The sequence below is a fragment of the Triturus cristatus genome, chromosome 3_1 (assembly GCF_964204655.1).
Source record: "Triturus cristatus chromosome 3_1, aTriCri1.1, whole genome shotgun sequence".
NCBI lineage: Eukaryota > Metazoa > Chordata > Amphibia > Caudata > Salamandridae > Triturus > Triturus cristatus.
In genome coordinates this window covers 513,407,405-513,425,699 of record NC_140583.1, presented here as the reverse complement: position 1 = coordinate 513,425,699, position 18,295 = coordinate 513,407,405, and the positions used below count along the sequence as shown (strand labels likewise).

The window sequence follows — 18,295 nt, the reverse complement described above, 5'->3', positions numbered from 1 at the left end:
TGAGCTACACTTCTCCACAAGACTGCATTGTAAATAAGGCGAGGCCCCTATTGCCATTACAACGTCACTGAAGGTGACATTGTGATGGTGATAGGGTCTTGTACAAATGCCCCTAAATGTTTTCTGGGGTCTAATGATGTCAGCTGCTTTAGTAAGTTAATAAAAGTAACCTATGGGAAGGGAAAAGCAGTGCTTATAGACACATGCATCCCCATTCCTGCTCAAGGCAGCCTCTACCAGCCGTGGAGTTTTAAAGGACAGGACAACACAATGACCTGGCAGAGTTTTCCAAGCCCTACCCACCCATTTACCACTCCATACCATCTTTATATCTTCGAAGAGGTGCTCGGTTAGGCCCGATCTAACTCCTAGCCAGTATTAAGACTTATATCTTAGTAAGGTCCAAGTTTAATTTTAGCGTAAAAGCATGCTTGAAACATTTGGCAAAACAATTACATACGGAGAGGCGGCTGGAGGAAGATCCAAGAAGTCGGGTATCTGAGCCATGGGGTCTCCTATGTGATAGTCAATGACTGGAGTAGCTGTTGCTTGGCAGGAATTTTTCCTTCATTTGTTCCTCTATTTAGCATGTCATGACAAGTAATCTCTCTTAGATTGTGAATATGTGTGTGGTTAGGTGGGCCCTGTGTATTTCCTGTGAATGTATTATTGCTAGGTGAAACTTTAGTCAAAGGCTTGTGTGGGGGTGAGTAAATCAATATATCTTGTGTGGTTAAAGTTCGCACTACTGCTAAAGTATTCAGCAAGTCCAAGCAAGTGGTGGATTTATTTTCTACTTGCTTTAAGCAAGTATATATAAACTCCAGTGTATTTTTTACAAACTATTCTAAATACTTAACTGCCTCACATAGGGCCTCATGTAGGTAGCTAAATACAGGTCGGTAACGGCCGAAATTCGGTAAATATCCCGTTACCGACCGGTATTTAGCTATTTGAGATGTAGGAGGCATAATTTCAGGATTCGGTAAATTACCAAATCAGTAAAATTCCGATTCGGTAAATACCGAATCCTGAAATCATATGTAGGGAGCACTCTAAAGAGTGAAAATTAGTATTAAGAATTCGTTATTTACCACCAAATACAGGTTGGTGATAAATAACGAATACCTTGCAAAAAGTAATATTTTGCAGATTTAAGAGTGCCTTGTGGCAGACATACATGCCCTTAGGGCATGTATGTCACACATGCAAGATTCAGGGGTGCAACAGGGTGTCAATGTGACACCCTGCCACCCTTGAATATGCTCCCCCATTACCAAATCGGTATTTACCGACTCGGTAATGGTGAATGGCTTCCCATTGATTCCTATGGACCTCCAGGCCCATAGGAATCAATGGGAAGGTATGCCTCATTACCGAATCGGTAAATACCGATTCATAATTACCTAATTTTTCCGATTCGGTAAAATTTACCGAATTATTACCTACATCACATTTACCGATTCATAAATACCGAATCGGTAAAATTCGGTATTTATGAGTCGGTAAATGTGATGCTACCTACATATGGCCCATAGTGAGCCTATTTGGTTGTTTATATCGCAAGGATCCTGATTAATTTCAGCATTCAGTAATGCTGGCCGATCAGAACACTTGCTTTGAGGGTGAATCCGCTTATTCTGAGTTGCCTTCTTATTTAAATCAGTAATTATTGGGAGTTGTCTGGGCTTTCTAGTACATTTGGGTGGTGGTCGGACACAGTTCTGAATGAAGAAATGGTTTCAGATATATGCTGAATACACCCATTTCCCCCTTATCACTCATTGGGGCTATGGTTTCGCTGTTGGTTAGAAAATTTACTGTGTAGTTAGAAGAAAGGTAGGCTGGTGTCATGGGAGCTGCTATATGGTCTCTGCAAATTAACAGAAGAGATTTGCTTATCAATGGCCGGAAAGGTCCCCAAAGCACCACACCCGCGCTTACACAACCCGTCCACAGCATAGCCCATACGCAGGAGCCTTGGCCCCGTCATGTAGACTCTGTGGAGTATCTTGAGCTGGACGAAGCGAAGGCGGGCCGGTATGGCCACCTCTTTCGGGGACCAGAAGCAATGGTCTTAATCGAACGCTTCAACCGCATGTTGAAGGACGAGTTGCAACTGGAAACAGTCAACAATTTGAATTGGAAGTCAGCAGTAGATGACATGTTTTGGGCATACAAGGCGAATTCTAATTGTTCTATGGGTGTCTCTAATTTTGTCCTGTTAGGGGGTAGGGTCCCCAGCTCAAAACTCAGACAAGACGGAAGTCCTCATCCTGGGATCATCACCCTCCGCCTGGGACGACTCCTGGTGGCCCCCGGCCCTGGGCACCACTCCCAAGCCAACGGACCACGCACGCAACCTGGGCTTCATCCTGGACTCCTCCCTGTCAATGACCAGACAAGTCAACGCCGTCTCATCTTCATGCTTCAACACCCTGCGTATGCTCCGCAAGATCTTCAGATGGATCCCCACTGAAACCAGGAAGACCGTTACCCAGGCACTCGTCACCAGCCGACTGGACTACGGGAACACCCTCTACGCAGGAACCACAGCCAAACTTCAAAAAAGACTTCAACGCATCCAGAACGCCTCCGCACGACTCATCCTGGACATCCCCCGACACAACCACATCACCGGACACCTGAGAGACCTGCACTGGCTCCCCGTCAGCAAGAGAATCACGTTCAGACTCCTCACCCACGCACACAAGGCTCTCCACGACCTGGGCCCCAAGTACCTCAATGACCGCATGACCTTCTACACGCCCACCCGCCAGCAACGATCGACCAGCCACGCCCTCGCCACCATACCACGCATCCGCAGAGCCACCGCCGGAGAAAGATCCTTCTCCTACCTGGCAGCCAAAACTTGGAACTCCCTCCCCACCCACCTTCGGCAAACCCAAGACCATCTCTCCTTCAGGAAGCAGCTCAAGACCTGGCTGTTCGAGCATTAACTTACCCCCCTCCCCCAGCGCCTTGAGACCCTCCCGGGTGAGTAGCGCGCTTTACAAATGCCGTGATTGATTGATTGATTGATTGAAAACTCAAGTGTGAGTGGATGGATCATACTCACACTGATGATGCTAGTCTGGTGGGTGTGGTGGATGTAAGGAAGAGAGTACAGATGGAATATCATGCTGTTGACATAAAACCTGATTCCAGGGATTTGAGAGTGGGAAGTTGGGTCAGAATCAAGATGCCAGGACATGTTCTCAAGGGTGATTCCAGATTTTCTGACCCCAAACAAGTGATCAAGGTTTCTCAAAGTTCAGTGTGCACCAGTGCTGACAAGGTGTGGGACAAAGACAAAATCTCTGTCGTTCCTGGAAGTAAGGTTGACCTGATGCAGACTCATTCATGCAGGACGTTGAAGCATGAGAGTTTAAGGGATCCATGTGTAACTCGAGTTAGTAATGAGAGGCACAAACAAGTTTGGCACAGGGATTACATTTTTGGAAGTCTCTCAAACAAACTGGGATTGGAAGCCCTCGTCTCTACGTTTCATTAAATTTGTGGTATCTAATGTTTTATCAATGTTCGTAGGCAGTTGTGTAATGGTTAAATGCTTTATTTTTCCTTTGCATTCTATAAATATTTTCACTTTTGTGAATGGGAAAGGATGTGTTGGGTTGAGGATTTAGCATAGAACATAGAATGTTTGGAGACGGATTTCGGTAGGAATGTTGGACATGACATTGTTGGAAAAACTGGTTGATGCGATGTACTGGTGGCATTGATGGAAACAATTGAGGAATAAATATTTAAATTGTTTTCGATGTGGCGAGTGTCTTCTTTTCAGAGAACGTGCGCCATATTTATACATGTAACATAACAGCATATTTGACTGATTGATTATAAAAAATTGTTTACCAAGAAGTACGCAACAGCAAAAAAAGTATTCTACAGATTTCTATTGACAAAATATTAGTTGTATATGCATTCTTTTGCATAACATTAAATTATGTAACCTTAAAATTTCATTCAACATTTTAAATGCTCGCTTTTACTGAGAAAAACATAATCTAGCATTATGTGTTCATACCTCCAGAGTATTACATCACATCAACTCATTCGACTCCATCTGACTTATTTCAACTAATCTGAGGATTTCATAATTTGACTTCCAAAAAATTATGTCCTTGGAAACAATAGTGGCCGCCTCCCTTCAAACTCAATCAATGTTGTTCTGAAACACACACCTAACATTTAGTACAAAACACACCCATTTCATGATTAATCTTGCATCCAGTCATGCAGGTTGTTCTGGATTAGTTACACAACAGAAAGTGATTTCACAATTTAACATCTTCCGCATATTTCTGGGTTAATAGTTGAAATCTCCAATCAAAGGAGAAGAAAAGAAACACACGAGCACAAAGTCAGGCACTCACATAGACGAGCACAAAGATGCATACACACACGCATATGCACACAGGCGCACGCACACACATACACCTTGAACCATTTTCCTCTAATTCCCCAGTTGTGCAGGGCTCTCAGACGTGATGTGCAACCCCATTGCATCCGGCATTGTTACTTGTTGCTCAACATACATGTCTAGTAGCATGGCTTTTATGCGATTGCTTTCTCAAACCATGTGTTAAAATGAATATACCTTACTATTCACCCACATACCAATAGTGATATGTTTGACATCAATTGCAGCATCTTTATTGCAAGGGGAACAGATGTTCACCTTCACCATCATGATTAAATGGGCTTACTTAACAAGAGAGTGAAGGACCTACCCTCATGGGCTGATAAACGCTGCTGCGATCAAACATCAGCGAGAAGTAGCTCAGGCTCCTCAGCGCGGCTTCCCACGGCATGTACTCTCTTTCCTTGGAGAGATACCTGGTGGTGTCCAGCGCAGACGTCGTCTCAATGTGCTTTGCTCTGAAAAGTAATTCATATACTTTAAAAAATCTGAAACATTGCCTAGCAAGTTCTCAAAATGCAATCCATGTATGGCAATGTTTTTCTTCTGAGTGGTTGGCTGAAAAATACCGACAGGTTACAAAAATATACAGTCACGAAGACCCCTGTTTGTTGAGGGGTCAGAATTCTGAGTTGGTGTGGTAATTACTGTGCGTATTAGTTATCTTACACTTCGTTAAATTGGAGGGGGCCATGGTGGAGGGGTTGCATGGAAGAAAGCACATGGGTGTGAGAACAGGCATGGAGCGTAGGCGGCGGGATGTTTACAGAGTGTAGTACGTGATGGAGAGAGCAGCATGGATCGCAGGGAATCAGAGGGTTACAGAGGGGAAAGCACAGGGGGAGAGAGCATTCTGAAGCGTGGGAGGGCAGCATATGAGGGAGAGAGCAACCTAACATGGACAAGTTGGATCAACGAAAGCCATTAAATAAAAAGCAAGCAAATAAAAGTGATAAAGGCAACTAATGGTAAGCAGTGGGCGATCAGTAATCCGGCTGTAAGCTCTGGGTAGAGATCAGCATTGAAAAAATCAGTATCACAGGCCCTTTGCTAAACATGGCACGTCTTCTGACATTGCAAAGCTGTGGTAGATCGTCAACTTTCCAATAGCGGAGTCAGCTGAGGATTCTACATCAGAAACACAACAGTTCCCCTCTCTCTAAATCAGGATGAAAAACTAGGAAGTGGGGGGAGATGGGGCATCTTGCAATATAGAACCCATGAGTTCTTGATGGACACTTAAGAAATAATGGCAAATTTGAAGCAGAGTAGCCCAACCGGTGCTCTCACCTGGCTAAGTTAAAGGCATCATCAATGATCTGTGCTCGGTTCATAACTGGAATGGCCTGAAATACAGAAATACATTTGACATAAACCATGGCATGCCATTTGTTGAAGAAAAACTGTTTTTGATATGTTACACTTTCATTGCAAAAACAGCAATTTAGTGGAATACGTAAGTATTATGTACATATTACGATTTGGTTTCATAGATATGACCGAGGAAAGCAATAGGAAATGTTTTATGCATTTGGTTACAAAAACAGATGCTGCCTCCAAATTAACTAAAGGGGAATTGCAAACAAACAGAATATGCATCATGTATTGCAAACCTCTGCTGATGGCTCTAGGGAACTGGGTATGAGTGCAATTCCTTTATAGTACAGATGGTGTTTATGTAAATAATACTGGGATTTGCGTGTGTGCATATTTTCTCCAATTAAACTGGTGAAACTCAGCAGAATCATGCCCCAGTACTCCTAATTCCTCGATTAATGGTGGCATACTTGGTGCTGGCACCTGGAATCCTTTATCTCAGAAATGTAGATACAAATCAGATTTATTTCTGTTCAGGAAAAATGTAAAAAAAACCTTACTCGAAACCTTTGTCTCTGTCCTTAATCCTTTTATTGAACTAAGGTATCATCCGAATTTTCAGTCCTCAGGAACACACAAAGCATAATAAAATAAATAAAACAGAACGTGCTCTGAAAGTTTGTCTTTGTAATTTTGACAAATTTGTACATGTGCCTATGAAAGCTGGCCTTCTAATAGCCAAAGCAGTAAATACACCTAGGCATTGGCACTGTTTTATGGGTGTAAGTTATTTTAAAATGCCAGCCTGCACGTGGATCGGTTGAGTTGGGGTGTCTGCGCCTACATATTGTTAAGTACTCGCTGACAGTCCTCGGAGGACAGAAACAATGCATCATCTTCTTTAACTATATGCATTCATTATGTAGGTAACTCTCACTGACGTACGGGTTTATCATCCATAAACTGGTCTGAATGGAGAGTTATTTCCATAATCTTTGGTTATTCTGAAAGCTGTGCTGTAGCTGTGGACCAGTGATGAGTAGCCAGTGCATATATTTGGGTGCTATACAACCGCACAGTGATTAAAATATCAACCCACAGATATGCTGTGATCTTAACTATTGACTCCCAAAATAGGAGTTCGGAATAGTAAAACCACACTAGCAATATTTTTAGGTCGAGCCTGGGCAGCGCTTGCGCGGCTCTGCGAGCCATGCTGTATTGGAGTATGGAATAGAAGCCCCGACCACTCTCTGCCTATATTCGTCATTGGCTTGTGTCATTGTCCTTCGTAAATGCTGGCTTCTGATTCATTAGTAGGCTTGTTAGTCCCTCATTAGTACCGCCTTGTCTTCATTCGTAACCTTCCATGAGGACTTGCCCTTTTACTGCGGTTGTTACACGGTAGGTCTTATTTAGTCTGTAAGCAATATATTTTGCAAATAGTTTCTCCTACTGCAGGCATGACATGCTTTCCATGCACACTTTCACTTTCTAAGCAGCCCGGGGTAATGGTGACTACTTCTTTGAAGTGAAATAGGTCTCGCATTTTCAAAAGTTTGAGCTATTGGCATTGTACATGACAATGCCTTTTATGTATGTGTTAATTATCAAAACATTCAAATAAAAGGCATTGTCATTTTAAATACCAATAGCTTAAACTCTCGTAAGTGCTAGACCCAATGCATTGCAAATGCTTGTTGGCGGAGTTATGGCCACAATAGAACTGTACATTAATACTTCTGCCATGAGATTGTGACATACAACCATATATTTGCAAATGTAGGTGGTCTCAGAATTGCTTTGCTTCTGCATGGTGACAGCAGGAGGAGAGTCACCCACATCTATATAAAAATCTGGCCCTGTTATTTCATAAACTATATTAGATACAGCTGTTCTTGTGCAGTAAAGCGACCATAAATATTCAACAAAAGTTGCAACACAAAAGCTTCTTATTGGTGGGCCGATTCATCCTTGACCTCTAGACTCTCATCCAAAGGCTGGAAAAGAAAGCAGAGAAACGTACCTAGAACCCTTCTTTTTTCTCTAGATGGCTCATTTCATAGCACAATTGTGGAAGCTGAAATATTAAATCCTAAACACCATCAGATACACGTTGTGAATAAAAATGTTCAATAAAGCATAAATGAACCGGATTTGCTGCTGCATAGAACCTCAGATTGGAAGAAATGTGTTTCTTTTGCCCAGCGAGGTTATGCATTGGTTGATTGGCTTGGCAGGCTTGTCCTGGTCCTCTGGAGGTAATGGAGCTCAAAAGGTTGCTAAATCCTAGCTTTTCAGAGGTGATAAGAGAAGGCTAGTTAGACACAGCCAAGGATCCCATGACCTCAGGAACAGCACTTAAGCACCATGACTAGATGTGTGTGAAATTTGGGTAATTGGGTAATTTTCTTTCTATTCGCTATGGGAATTTATGTCAAAATTACACAAAACTATATGTAACTACGCAAAATGTGACTCCATCATTTTGCACTGCAATTTAGCGCAGATGTGTCCTCGCATAAATATTTGTCACAATGACACATAGAAACAAAAGCATCCTAAAGAACAGTTATTCTCTTGTTCCACTGCATTTGCTGTATATTTCTACAGTGAAAGGGGCAAAATTAATACAAAGTTATGTAATGTAGTAGTTTTGGGAATTTCTCAAAACAAGCATAATGCAAAATCCCAAAATGATTTGAATTAAGCTGTCATGATCTAAGTTTTGCACAAGCTTAGTGGAAACTCACTCCAGCAGAGGCCATCAGCAGGGCGCAGGTCAATTCCAGGTTGTAGTGGTCAGCCGGGCAATTCAGCTTGTTGTGGCGCTATAGCTTACACAGGAAGACAACAAACTGACCCTTTGAGTCCACTTCAGTATCATGGGTACAATTGGGGGCAGGTCCAGCCCTTCAGGTCTCCTCATGGGTCTCAAACAGGAAGTGCTGTCCTTCAGCTATTCATCCACAGGTCAAGAGTGTTCTGAAGAATGTGCCGTGGGGTGCCGCATTCATGTTTGGCACTAGTTAATTGTTGGGTGTGACTTCTGGCCCCTACCTTACCAGTTTGGTAAAAGCTCCCAGGGGTAACCCTATCTATTGTTGTGGCAGGTCCTATTTGCCTTTCCCCAAGTGTCCCTCATTCCCTAAATCCCAGATGGAGAAATCCTTCATTTCTAGTGCAGAGCCTGTCTGACCACTCAGAGGTATGGCCACGGTAATAAGTAGTCTCTTCTTCCTTGGTGACTCTAAACTATTTCTGCGGGCCGCTTTCCCCCACATGGTTTGGTACCTGTGTTACTGGTAGGACAAAAGAAGGGACTTTCTCAAGTGTCATCTGACATATTTTTGTGACAGGGTTGACCCTGGTAAGTAAATTATGTTTCTGGGACCACCCAAATTACTCTTCCTACCAGAGGAACAAAACACCTCACACACTCATGCCTTTGTCACTGCTCTGTGATCAGTGCTCACATCTCATCAGAGCAAATCACCCACTGTGCTACAGCTAGAAAGCTAATAAAAATTATCGTTCAGGTGGGAAAAAGGCAAACTTTTTAAACGTTACTTGTTATTAATATGTATTAAAAATCTAACTTCACTATTGAGTTGCACTTCTAATAAATATCAAACATAGTTTTTCAACCCTTGTTCCAGTTGGTCCCTGTTGACCTGTCAGCCTTGGGGTTGTCTTTCGGCAAAGTTTTGCCTACTTTTCCTCACATTTTCCTGTTTTGTTGGCCTTAGGAATCTGGGCACTTTACCACTGCTATCCAGTGCTAAAGTGCATGTGCTCACTCTCTTAAACATGGTAACATTGGTGTATCCACAATTGGCATATTTGATTTACTTGTAAGTCCCTGGTAAAGTGCACTGTATGTGCCCAGGGCCTGTAAATTAAATGCTAGTAGTGGGCCTGCAGCACTGATTGTGCCAACCACTTTGGTAGCCTGTCAAACATGTCTCAGGCCTGCCATGCAGAGCCTCTATGTGCAGTTTCACTGCCACGTCGACTCGGAATTTAAAACCAATTGCAAAGCCTTAAACTCCCCTTTTTATTACCTTTTATTACATATACCTCAGACCTACTGTAGGCCCTAGGTAGCCCATAGGGCAGGGTGCTGTGTAAGTAAAAGGCAAGACATAAACTCTTTAGTTTTACATGTCCTGGAAGTGAAAAACTCAAAAATTCCTTTTTGCACTACTGTGAGGCCTACCCCTCTCATAAGCTAACATTGGGCTAACATTGGGTATTACTTAGTACACCTATTAAGTATAGTTCCTGGTTGAGAAGGAGTAGGCTAGTAGTGTTTGGTACTTATGGACTTGTAATGATAAATCCTCTTTAATGGTAAAGTTGGATCTATGGGCCCGATTCACAGAACTAACTTAAGACAAAATCCTAAACTTACTACCATTTTGGTATTCACGGAAGGCACTACACATTTTGGTATTCACAGAAGGCACATACTCATTTTGGTATTCACAGAAGGCACTTACTCATTTATGAGTAAGTGCCTTCTGTGAATACCAAAATGAGTAAGTGCACTTACTCATTTTGGTATTCACAGAAGGCACTTACTCATCAATGAGTAAGTGCCTTCTGTGAATTCCAAAATGAGTAAATGGGAGTAAGTTTAGGATTTTGTCTTAAGTTAGTTCTGTGAATCGGGCCCATTGATTATAACTTTAAAAAAGCCACTTTCAGAAATTTGGCATTTTTCTTCTCTTAAGCTCTTTTCTTCTCCTTTACCTGCCTCCAATACACGTATGGATTGGGTGACAGCTGGGTTTTGTGCATTCCCTCTAGATAGTCACTCACAAAGGGAGCTGAGGTGTGTCATTCACATCCTAATGGCCAATCACTAGGCTGATGGGCCCTCCTGAACTAGATGGATGGGAGGAGATGACACTTGCACCTGCATAGGGCTGTGCCTGTCCCACACACAAACACCCGCCTACCCCCTGAAGTGTGTCTGGAGCCTGGGAAGGATAGGGAGAACCTCGGTGCACTTCAAAGGACCCTTCCAGAATCTTCTTCCACCTTCCAGAACCAGGGCACCAAATGATAAATACTGGACCTTTGACTCCACCATTTTAGTACACTTATGAACATGTGGATACTCTGCCAGGAAGAAAGACTGCTGTGCTGCTGAAGGACCGCTACTCTGTGGGACTACTGCTCTGAGAGAACTGCTTTTCTGTGCTGCCCTGCCTGCTGCCAGCTGCACCCTGCCCGGGTGGGAAGGACTGGACTTTCACCACTTGAACCCAGAGTGACTCAAAGAGCTTGACTGCTTGCAGCCTGTTTTGCAGTGTCAGGGACATCAACAACTGCCTGCAATTCTCCATCCAGCACTTGCACTCTGCCATCTGTGAGTCCTACCCTTGTCTGAGGTGCCCCCTTCAGTCCAGGGCCTCAGAAGTGGGTTTCTGTGCTGTTCTGCTGACGCATTTGCCATCAACCACGGCACAGCAAATTCATCGCCGAGGCTTGAAGATGATGCAAGATCTCCAGCGCGGCTCAATGAGGACACATTACCTTCATTGCCAAAGCTCAACGATGATGCAGGGATGGAACTGTGTGGTTCGGCGCCAACACATCGCCTTCTTTGCTCTTCGCAAGCCTCTCGTTGACGCTTGTTCTCTTACACGGTACTGTTTCAGGGCGCTCTGTGTGGCTTTTGCATCCAACCCACGCTCCATTGCGGTGGGCTTTACATTTCAGATCTGACCCGGTCCACCGCAACTCCAAGTAACCCCTGAGTGCTATTGACTTTTAAGGACTAGGGAGCATATTATCAAGCCAGGCGATAAAATTATCGCCGCCTTAGCGGCAGAAAACTGCCGCTAAAACGGCGATAATGGGCTTGATAATATGCTCTATGGAATTCCAATTGAAACTCAGGTTAGTTGTCCTTCACATCTAACATTTGCTTCAATTGGGATTCTATAGAGCATATTATCAAGCCCATTATCGCAGTTTTCTGCCACTAAAGCGGCGATAATTTTATCGCCTGGCTTGATAATATGCCCCTAGATGTTCAAGATATTCTTCAAAAATTCATAACTCCAGTTCTATTTATGGAATTTTGGTAATTTTGGTCCTGCTTTGCACAATACATCAAGCTCTATTTTTGTGTAGTGTCTTTCACTATTTTACTGAAGTAAGTGTTGCACAAATACTTTACACATTGCCTCTTAAGTTAAGCCTGACTGCCCTATGCCAAGCTACCAGAGGGTGAGGACAGATTATTTTAGGGAGCGTATATGACTTATCCTGACTAGAGTGTTGGTTCCTACTTGAACAGGGTGCATACCTCTGCCAACTAGAGACCTCATTTCTGAAAGTACCGAACTGGAGATAGCAGAATAAATATATATTATTAATAAATGTTAATTATTGTTTCCAGTGTTTCTCAAGGGGCCAGCTAACCTTCCTACAGTCAAAATAGGTTTTAGGTGCTAGGCATTGTAAGGACATGTTAACTTCACATTTCTAAACTTAAACACCATGCTCCCTGCCTTGTGGGCAACAAGACCTACATTGGGGTGTCCTAATTATATTGAAAAGAAAAGTTTTTCCCTGTCAAAAAGGGTTATGTTGCAGGCTTTTTTTCAAACGCCAGCAGCCAAGCTACAGTGATAGGCCTGGAGTCATGTGTGCCTGGTCACATTAGTGGATGGCCCAATTCCGCTATATTCTATAGGTGACATTTAACTTTCCATGACATGATTGTATTTTGGGTACCATCTACTATGGCCTACAGAAAGGTTAAATATGTCAATCGGAGTTAAGCCAATTTGTACATGTTTCAGGGGTCTGAGCACATACACTGTGCACTGAACAGCAGTGTCTAGATTCTAAAAACCACCAATAAAATTAAGCAAGAAAATGGGGATGACCCCCGCGTGGAGGGGCATTTTCTCACATGGTCAAACAGCAATACCATCTGAGATAGGTTCATTTTACATAGTGTACTTCAGGGAATATTTGAGTTACCACTCATTATTCAATTCCCAGTGTGACATCACCAAACAATAAGTATTAGATTTGAATTTCATCTCTCTGACGCCTTGCTCGTGCCTGCCCACACACGCCGCACGTCATACGCCGGGATAGCCAGGAAGCAGGAAGCGAGGGCCACTGACAGCTGCTGAGGTATGTCTTTTTTCTGCTCCTCATTGCTTTTCTCACATCACCACCTAGGCTGCCTACTAAGCTAAGCTACTAAATGCTTCGGTTCATGTTTAAGTGAGGGAGGCAATGCATATTGGGCAATGCATGTTGCATATTACATTACCACTGCCATCAGCACTACCACTGCCAGCACTCTAGTTATTTTCGCTACTCCCACCACTCCCGTATCTGCGCTTGGTCCTCTTATGAGGTGAAAGGACTTGGTTGTGTGGCAGGGCAGGTGATAGGACAGAGTGTTGCAACTCCTGGTTTGCTGATTCTTATCTTCTATATTCTATCTTTGGAGTAAAAGCTAGGAAAACAGTGATTGCAGTCTATGATTTTGGTGTCTCCCCCCTTTCTAGTCTTCTTCTGGCTCCCAGCTTCAGTCTCTGATATTGGTCCCTGTCATACTCTGGGCAACCTTAAATTTTGTGGGCAATGTGTCAAGTGTGAACCAAACACCTCCCTGGTCTCAGCCTTTGCCATTCTCTGCAGTCTGTCATGTGATGTCCAGGATCTGAAGGATAATTACTGCAACATGGTTGAGGTCCAGCTGTGTGTAGTGGCAGTGGCCACAAGACCAGGGAGAGGTAAGTGGCCACTCCTTCTGGACACTGTGTGTTGCATGCTGTGACTTGTTGCAATCCTTGTGGGTTTAAAGGACTTGTCCTTTTTTCTTCTGAACTTGAGAGTCGGATAGTGTTGGATAACTCTAGCAGTGTTCCTTCTTATTCCTGTACCTGTACTGTTCTGTGATTGGAAGTGGTGGCCAGGCGAGAGCCCAACGGGAGCGAGCGGATGGCTGGTGTTATCTCTTGGACATTGACTATTGACTACTGGCTTTGCAACGCACAGGGACAGTGAGGTTGAACCTAGGTTGTGTTGAGTTTTCTCATTGCCTTCCCATTGCCCTCTTCCTTCTAGATCATCCCCTGGATTTTGGTAAAATAGGGGTAAAAGGAAAGCTGCAAGGGAGAGGGGTACTACACCGACCTTACACGCCAAAGGATCAACAACTTTGGAGACGTTTTTGGTCTGAACAGTAAGTGTCGTCTCAGGAGATCAAGCTGTCTGAGAGGCAATTATAGTGGGACTTTGGTATTGCTGCAGGTAGTTCTTTAGTTCCTCCCCATCAAACTCCAAAGCATTCTGTAGATGCATATAGTGCACCTCCTCCAAGTCTCCTTGAACCACCTTGTGATGTACCCTGTGATGTACCAGTGGCTGAGTCTGGTTTTAGTCAAACTAGCAGATCCTATGGACTCTGTGATGATGTGACGTATAGCACCAATGGTCCTCGCGCGAAGAGGAAGTGGGTTATGAAGCAAGGGAGTTGTGCAACTTTGCGTGTTAGGCCTAAACAGGGTCGTAACCCTACTAAAATGAGGAACACCTCTCTTTGCTGACTCCAAACGATTCACAACTTATCAATTGGGATGTCATTTAAACTTATTCAAGCTATTGGTTCAAAAATGTGTTTCCCATCTGATAGAAAAGCTACATGCTTTTGAGCTTACTGTAAGGCAGGGGGCTTTGAGAGCAAACAATGCCGTTGTTCAAAAGACACCTGTGCAAGCTCAATGACCCAAGTTTGATCCTGGTTCTAACTGTGAGAGGTGGCTTTTCACACTTGGTGGAGATAGATTAGGCCGCCCCCTACATGTGTTGGATGGCACTCTTCATCCTATGACGAATATGGCAGGCTTACGTGGGCAAGGTGGACAGGCTTTGGGTAAGGTTAAAAAAATTGTTCTGCAAGCAGAGCTGGTAGCAATCTTCTACAAAGAGCTACCTCCTTATCAAAAAATGTCACCCACCAGGCCCAAGCCTGGCTAGACCGTCCCCTGCATGTTGTCCACACAAAGCAGTCCTTACTTTAGTCTGCCTCCCCGGGACACAGAGAACCGTATGTTGACCTTAAAAATAAAATCTGTCATTGGCCGAATCATAATACCAACTTTAGCCTATTGGAATATGATGACCTTTTGCTAGTCAGGAGGGTGGGTTGGATCGGCCCGAGGGAGAAGAGTATTGTTGGGGATTGTGTCATCGTTAATTGGAGGAGCCCTGGTTTAGTACAACAGCTGATTACCTGTCCAACAGAAGCCCACTTGAAGAAGGGTGGTATTCATTGTGTCCCCCTTCTTTTTTTTATCGCCTCCCCATTTGGAGCAGTGGCAAAATTCAGGCACCCCGTCTCTAAGGGTCCACAGTGGAAAAACACACATGGTCGGTCCTGACTTCCAACAATCAACAGTTCGGATGATCAAGATTGATACTTAGGACCAGCCAGTAGTAACAGCACTCTTTTAGTTATTGAGCCTGACAGGATGGGGAGGGAGGTTAAGTTTGAGTTTAATAGTTTCTGGCCATCAGTAGGTATTATTATTTGCTGACCACTCATCCCAGCTCTGTGCATGCGCCTTGTGGCTTGTGTCCATTGCCATCTAGGCATGAGGTCTTCCCTAGAACCTTGTTGAATGGATCGGAACATGTTGAACCAAGTGTTTCTTCTCTCCCAAATCTTATCAGTACTCTATTAGTCTCCTGGAATGTTGCTGACTTACTCTCAAGCTCTGTTGTCCCATTTGGGGCACTTTTATAGACACATTTGATATGTGTGCTTTCCAAGAAACATGGGCACTTGCCCCACAATACCATGCAGGGTATGTGAATATGTCTGTGCCTGCTACCACCTCAGGGAAAGGTAGACCATTGGGGCAGCTCTAAGTATGGGTCAGAACTTCTTTATTTTGTAAGTCTAAAGTTGTCCCTTTGAAAAGTGTAGATGCAACATGTATTGCTTTATCGTTCCCCTCTAGTGGTGAGTACTATTTATATTATTTTTATTGTAGGACCAGCAGTAGTGGAGCTGAGTGCCAGGAAATTGATCTGCCGGCTTGGCATATGACTGACCTGACAAATTATATTAAAATAGTTGTGGGGGATCTTAATTGTAGATATGAATCTTTGGCAGTCTCTCAAGAAGATCTTTGTAACAAAGAAAAACAAGTTTGGGGTATTCCGGAAATTACACTCTCTCCTGTAAAGCGGGGGTCTCCTGTAGTATTGCAATTGAATGCATTTACTCTCAGAAACGGCCTTTGGGAATGCAATAGAAGATCCAAATCAGAAAGGGTTGGGAGATTTATGTACAATCATCTTCAGCACTCCAGCCTTATTGATTACATTCTCATGGATATTAGACTGTGGCCAGCCTCGGTAGATATGGCGATAGTTCAGCGATCATAATGCTCTGAGCCTATCATTGGTAGCCCTGGGTGACTCTCTCCCTTCAGCACAAAACAAGGCCCTAGATTGAAGATTAGTGCCCACCAATAACCGGAGGAGGCTCAAGTGGAGTGGGGTGGCTGAGTCAGAAGAAACTCTCAAGAAGGTGCCAGAGATTGTAACTGTAGGGCTGGAGTCAGTGGCAGGTATGATTGTGGACAGTAATGACCTAGACCCTTTTCAGAATTTACATGCAATGCATAATTCTATGTTTGCCTCGCTCAGGGCACTACTTACAAAGGACACCCAGGGGGCAAGGAAAAGGAAAAAGGAGGCCTCATGGTATACTAAGCCTTGCCCGAAAACCAGGCGTGCCTTGCTAGGGTTTATAAGTGCAGGGCATAGAAATACCATATGGGCATCCAGGGTACAATATAAAGCCACCATACTAAAAGCTAAAAGAGAGTGGGATTGTGACAAATGGTCTATGATGTTTGATTCCATTAAATGAAAATATCTCTGTACCTTTTGGTGTTTAGTTGCAGGGATGACCTAGGCATACAGGCCCCACTTGACAACAATATTGTGGTGAGTGCTTGGGTAGAGCATTTTTCCAATTTGTATGCTCAAGTAGAAATTTAGGACCCTTCACTTAAAATCTGTTTGGTAGCCTCCAGAACCCAACTGCAGGAGAAGCAGAATCTCAGGTTACAGCTGACATTGCAAAGGTGTTGTCGCTGCTGGCCTCATTATCGAGCAACCACACTTATATATCCCACACATAACAGAGGTAGAGGTTTCAAATGCCCTTCACTTGATTGCACCCAACAAGGCACCAGGCTTGGACAAAGTTACTGGTGACGTGTTTAGGATGTTTAAAGATATATGGTGTCCATAGTTTAGCCTCTTTTTTAATACCCTGCTGTCCGGTGCTCCCATACCCCCAACGTGAGCTGTGGCAGTGAATATCCCAATTTCTAAAAAATGTTGCCAATCATCCCCTGCCAATAACAGATCGATAAGCCTTATCAATAGTGCCCCAAAATAGTTTTCTCGCATCATCCTGACTAGACTGAGTGAGTGAATGGTAGAGATAGAAGTCTTGACTGCAGTGCAGGCTGGATTCAGACAAGGAATTTGCACTATAGACTAGGTCTTTTGACTACAGATATTGTATTTGAAGTATGAGCCTTTGAAGGGGGGGTCGACTGTACGTAATTTTTGTAGATCTCTGATCTGCCTTCAATCTAGTCCCAAGAGAGTCACTATGGAGCGCTATGGCAGAGTTTCAAGGTGCCTACCTAGCTTTTAAAAGTTATCATCAAGCTACATACCAAAACCTTGCACAGGTCATATATAGACCCAAGGCTCAGTTGACGGACCCTTTATCCGTAGATCGGGGGGTGAGGCACTAGTGCGTGCTGACCCCAAACCTCTTTATCCTTTATAATATTAGCTTAGTCTTACATCTGGAGTGAGGGTGATGCTCCATCACTTGCCTCGGTAAAGGTCCGGGCCCTGCTTTTTGCAGATGACACCCTTTTGCTATCCTAATCTCCTATGGGCATTCAAAAGCTCTTGGATGGCTTTGGGGTCTTCTGTGGACAGCGGGTCCTGGAGATAAACCTTAGCAAGACTAAATAAATAAATGGTCTTTAATACCTGCCCCACAACCCGCTAGAATCCCACTCCCAACGGCAAATGTTTGGAGCCTGTTAGAGTGTTTGATTATTTGGGGGTGACCTTACTGGATCACTGGTCATTCCATATTCAGAAGCATACAATTAAGCTTGAGCAGTACTGTGAGGGTGTTTTGAGGGTCCAGTGCATATCCGCATACTGACCAATTACCCAGCCTTAGAGATCCATAGATGTCAATCACTGGGGGCTGCACTGTATGGGGCTGAATTATAGGGTGTTTGTGATGCTAGGCCCCTTGCAATAGCAGAACATCGTTTTTTAAGGGGCTTGAGCAAACTCTCAGCAAGCACCCTTCAACACCCTCTATGACTAGATCATGGATTAAAGAGAGTTAATGATGTAGTGGGGCTTAAACCTTTAATGAATTGTTGAAGACTTTGGTCGGCCCACAAACTTACACTTCTCAGAGCAGCCTTG

At 43.8% G+C, this 18,295-nt stretch overlaps 1 protein-coding gene across 1 annotated transcript in view; it reads right to left on the bottom strand.

Moving 5' to 3' along the window:
- LOC146860510 (aminopeptidase N-like) overlaps positions 1-18,295 on the bottom strand; it is a 438,299-nt gene that overhangs the window by 139,136 nt on the left and 280,868 nt on the right. The window contains exons 13-14 of the mRNA XM_085644422.1: positions 5,735-5,790; positions 4,755-4,902 (exon numbers count right to left, since the gene is read on the bottom strand). Coding sequence (XP_085500548.1) covers positions 4,755-4,902; positions 5,735-5,790 — 204 coding nt within the window. The remainder of the gene's footprint in view (positions 1-4,754; positions 4,903-5,734; positions 5,791-18,295) is intronic.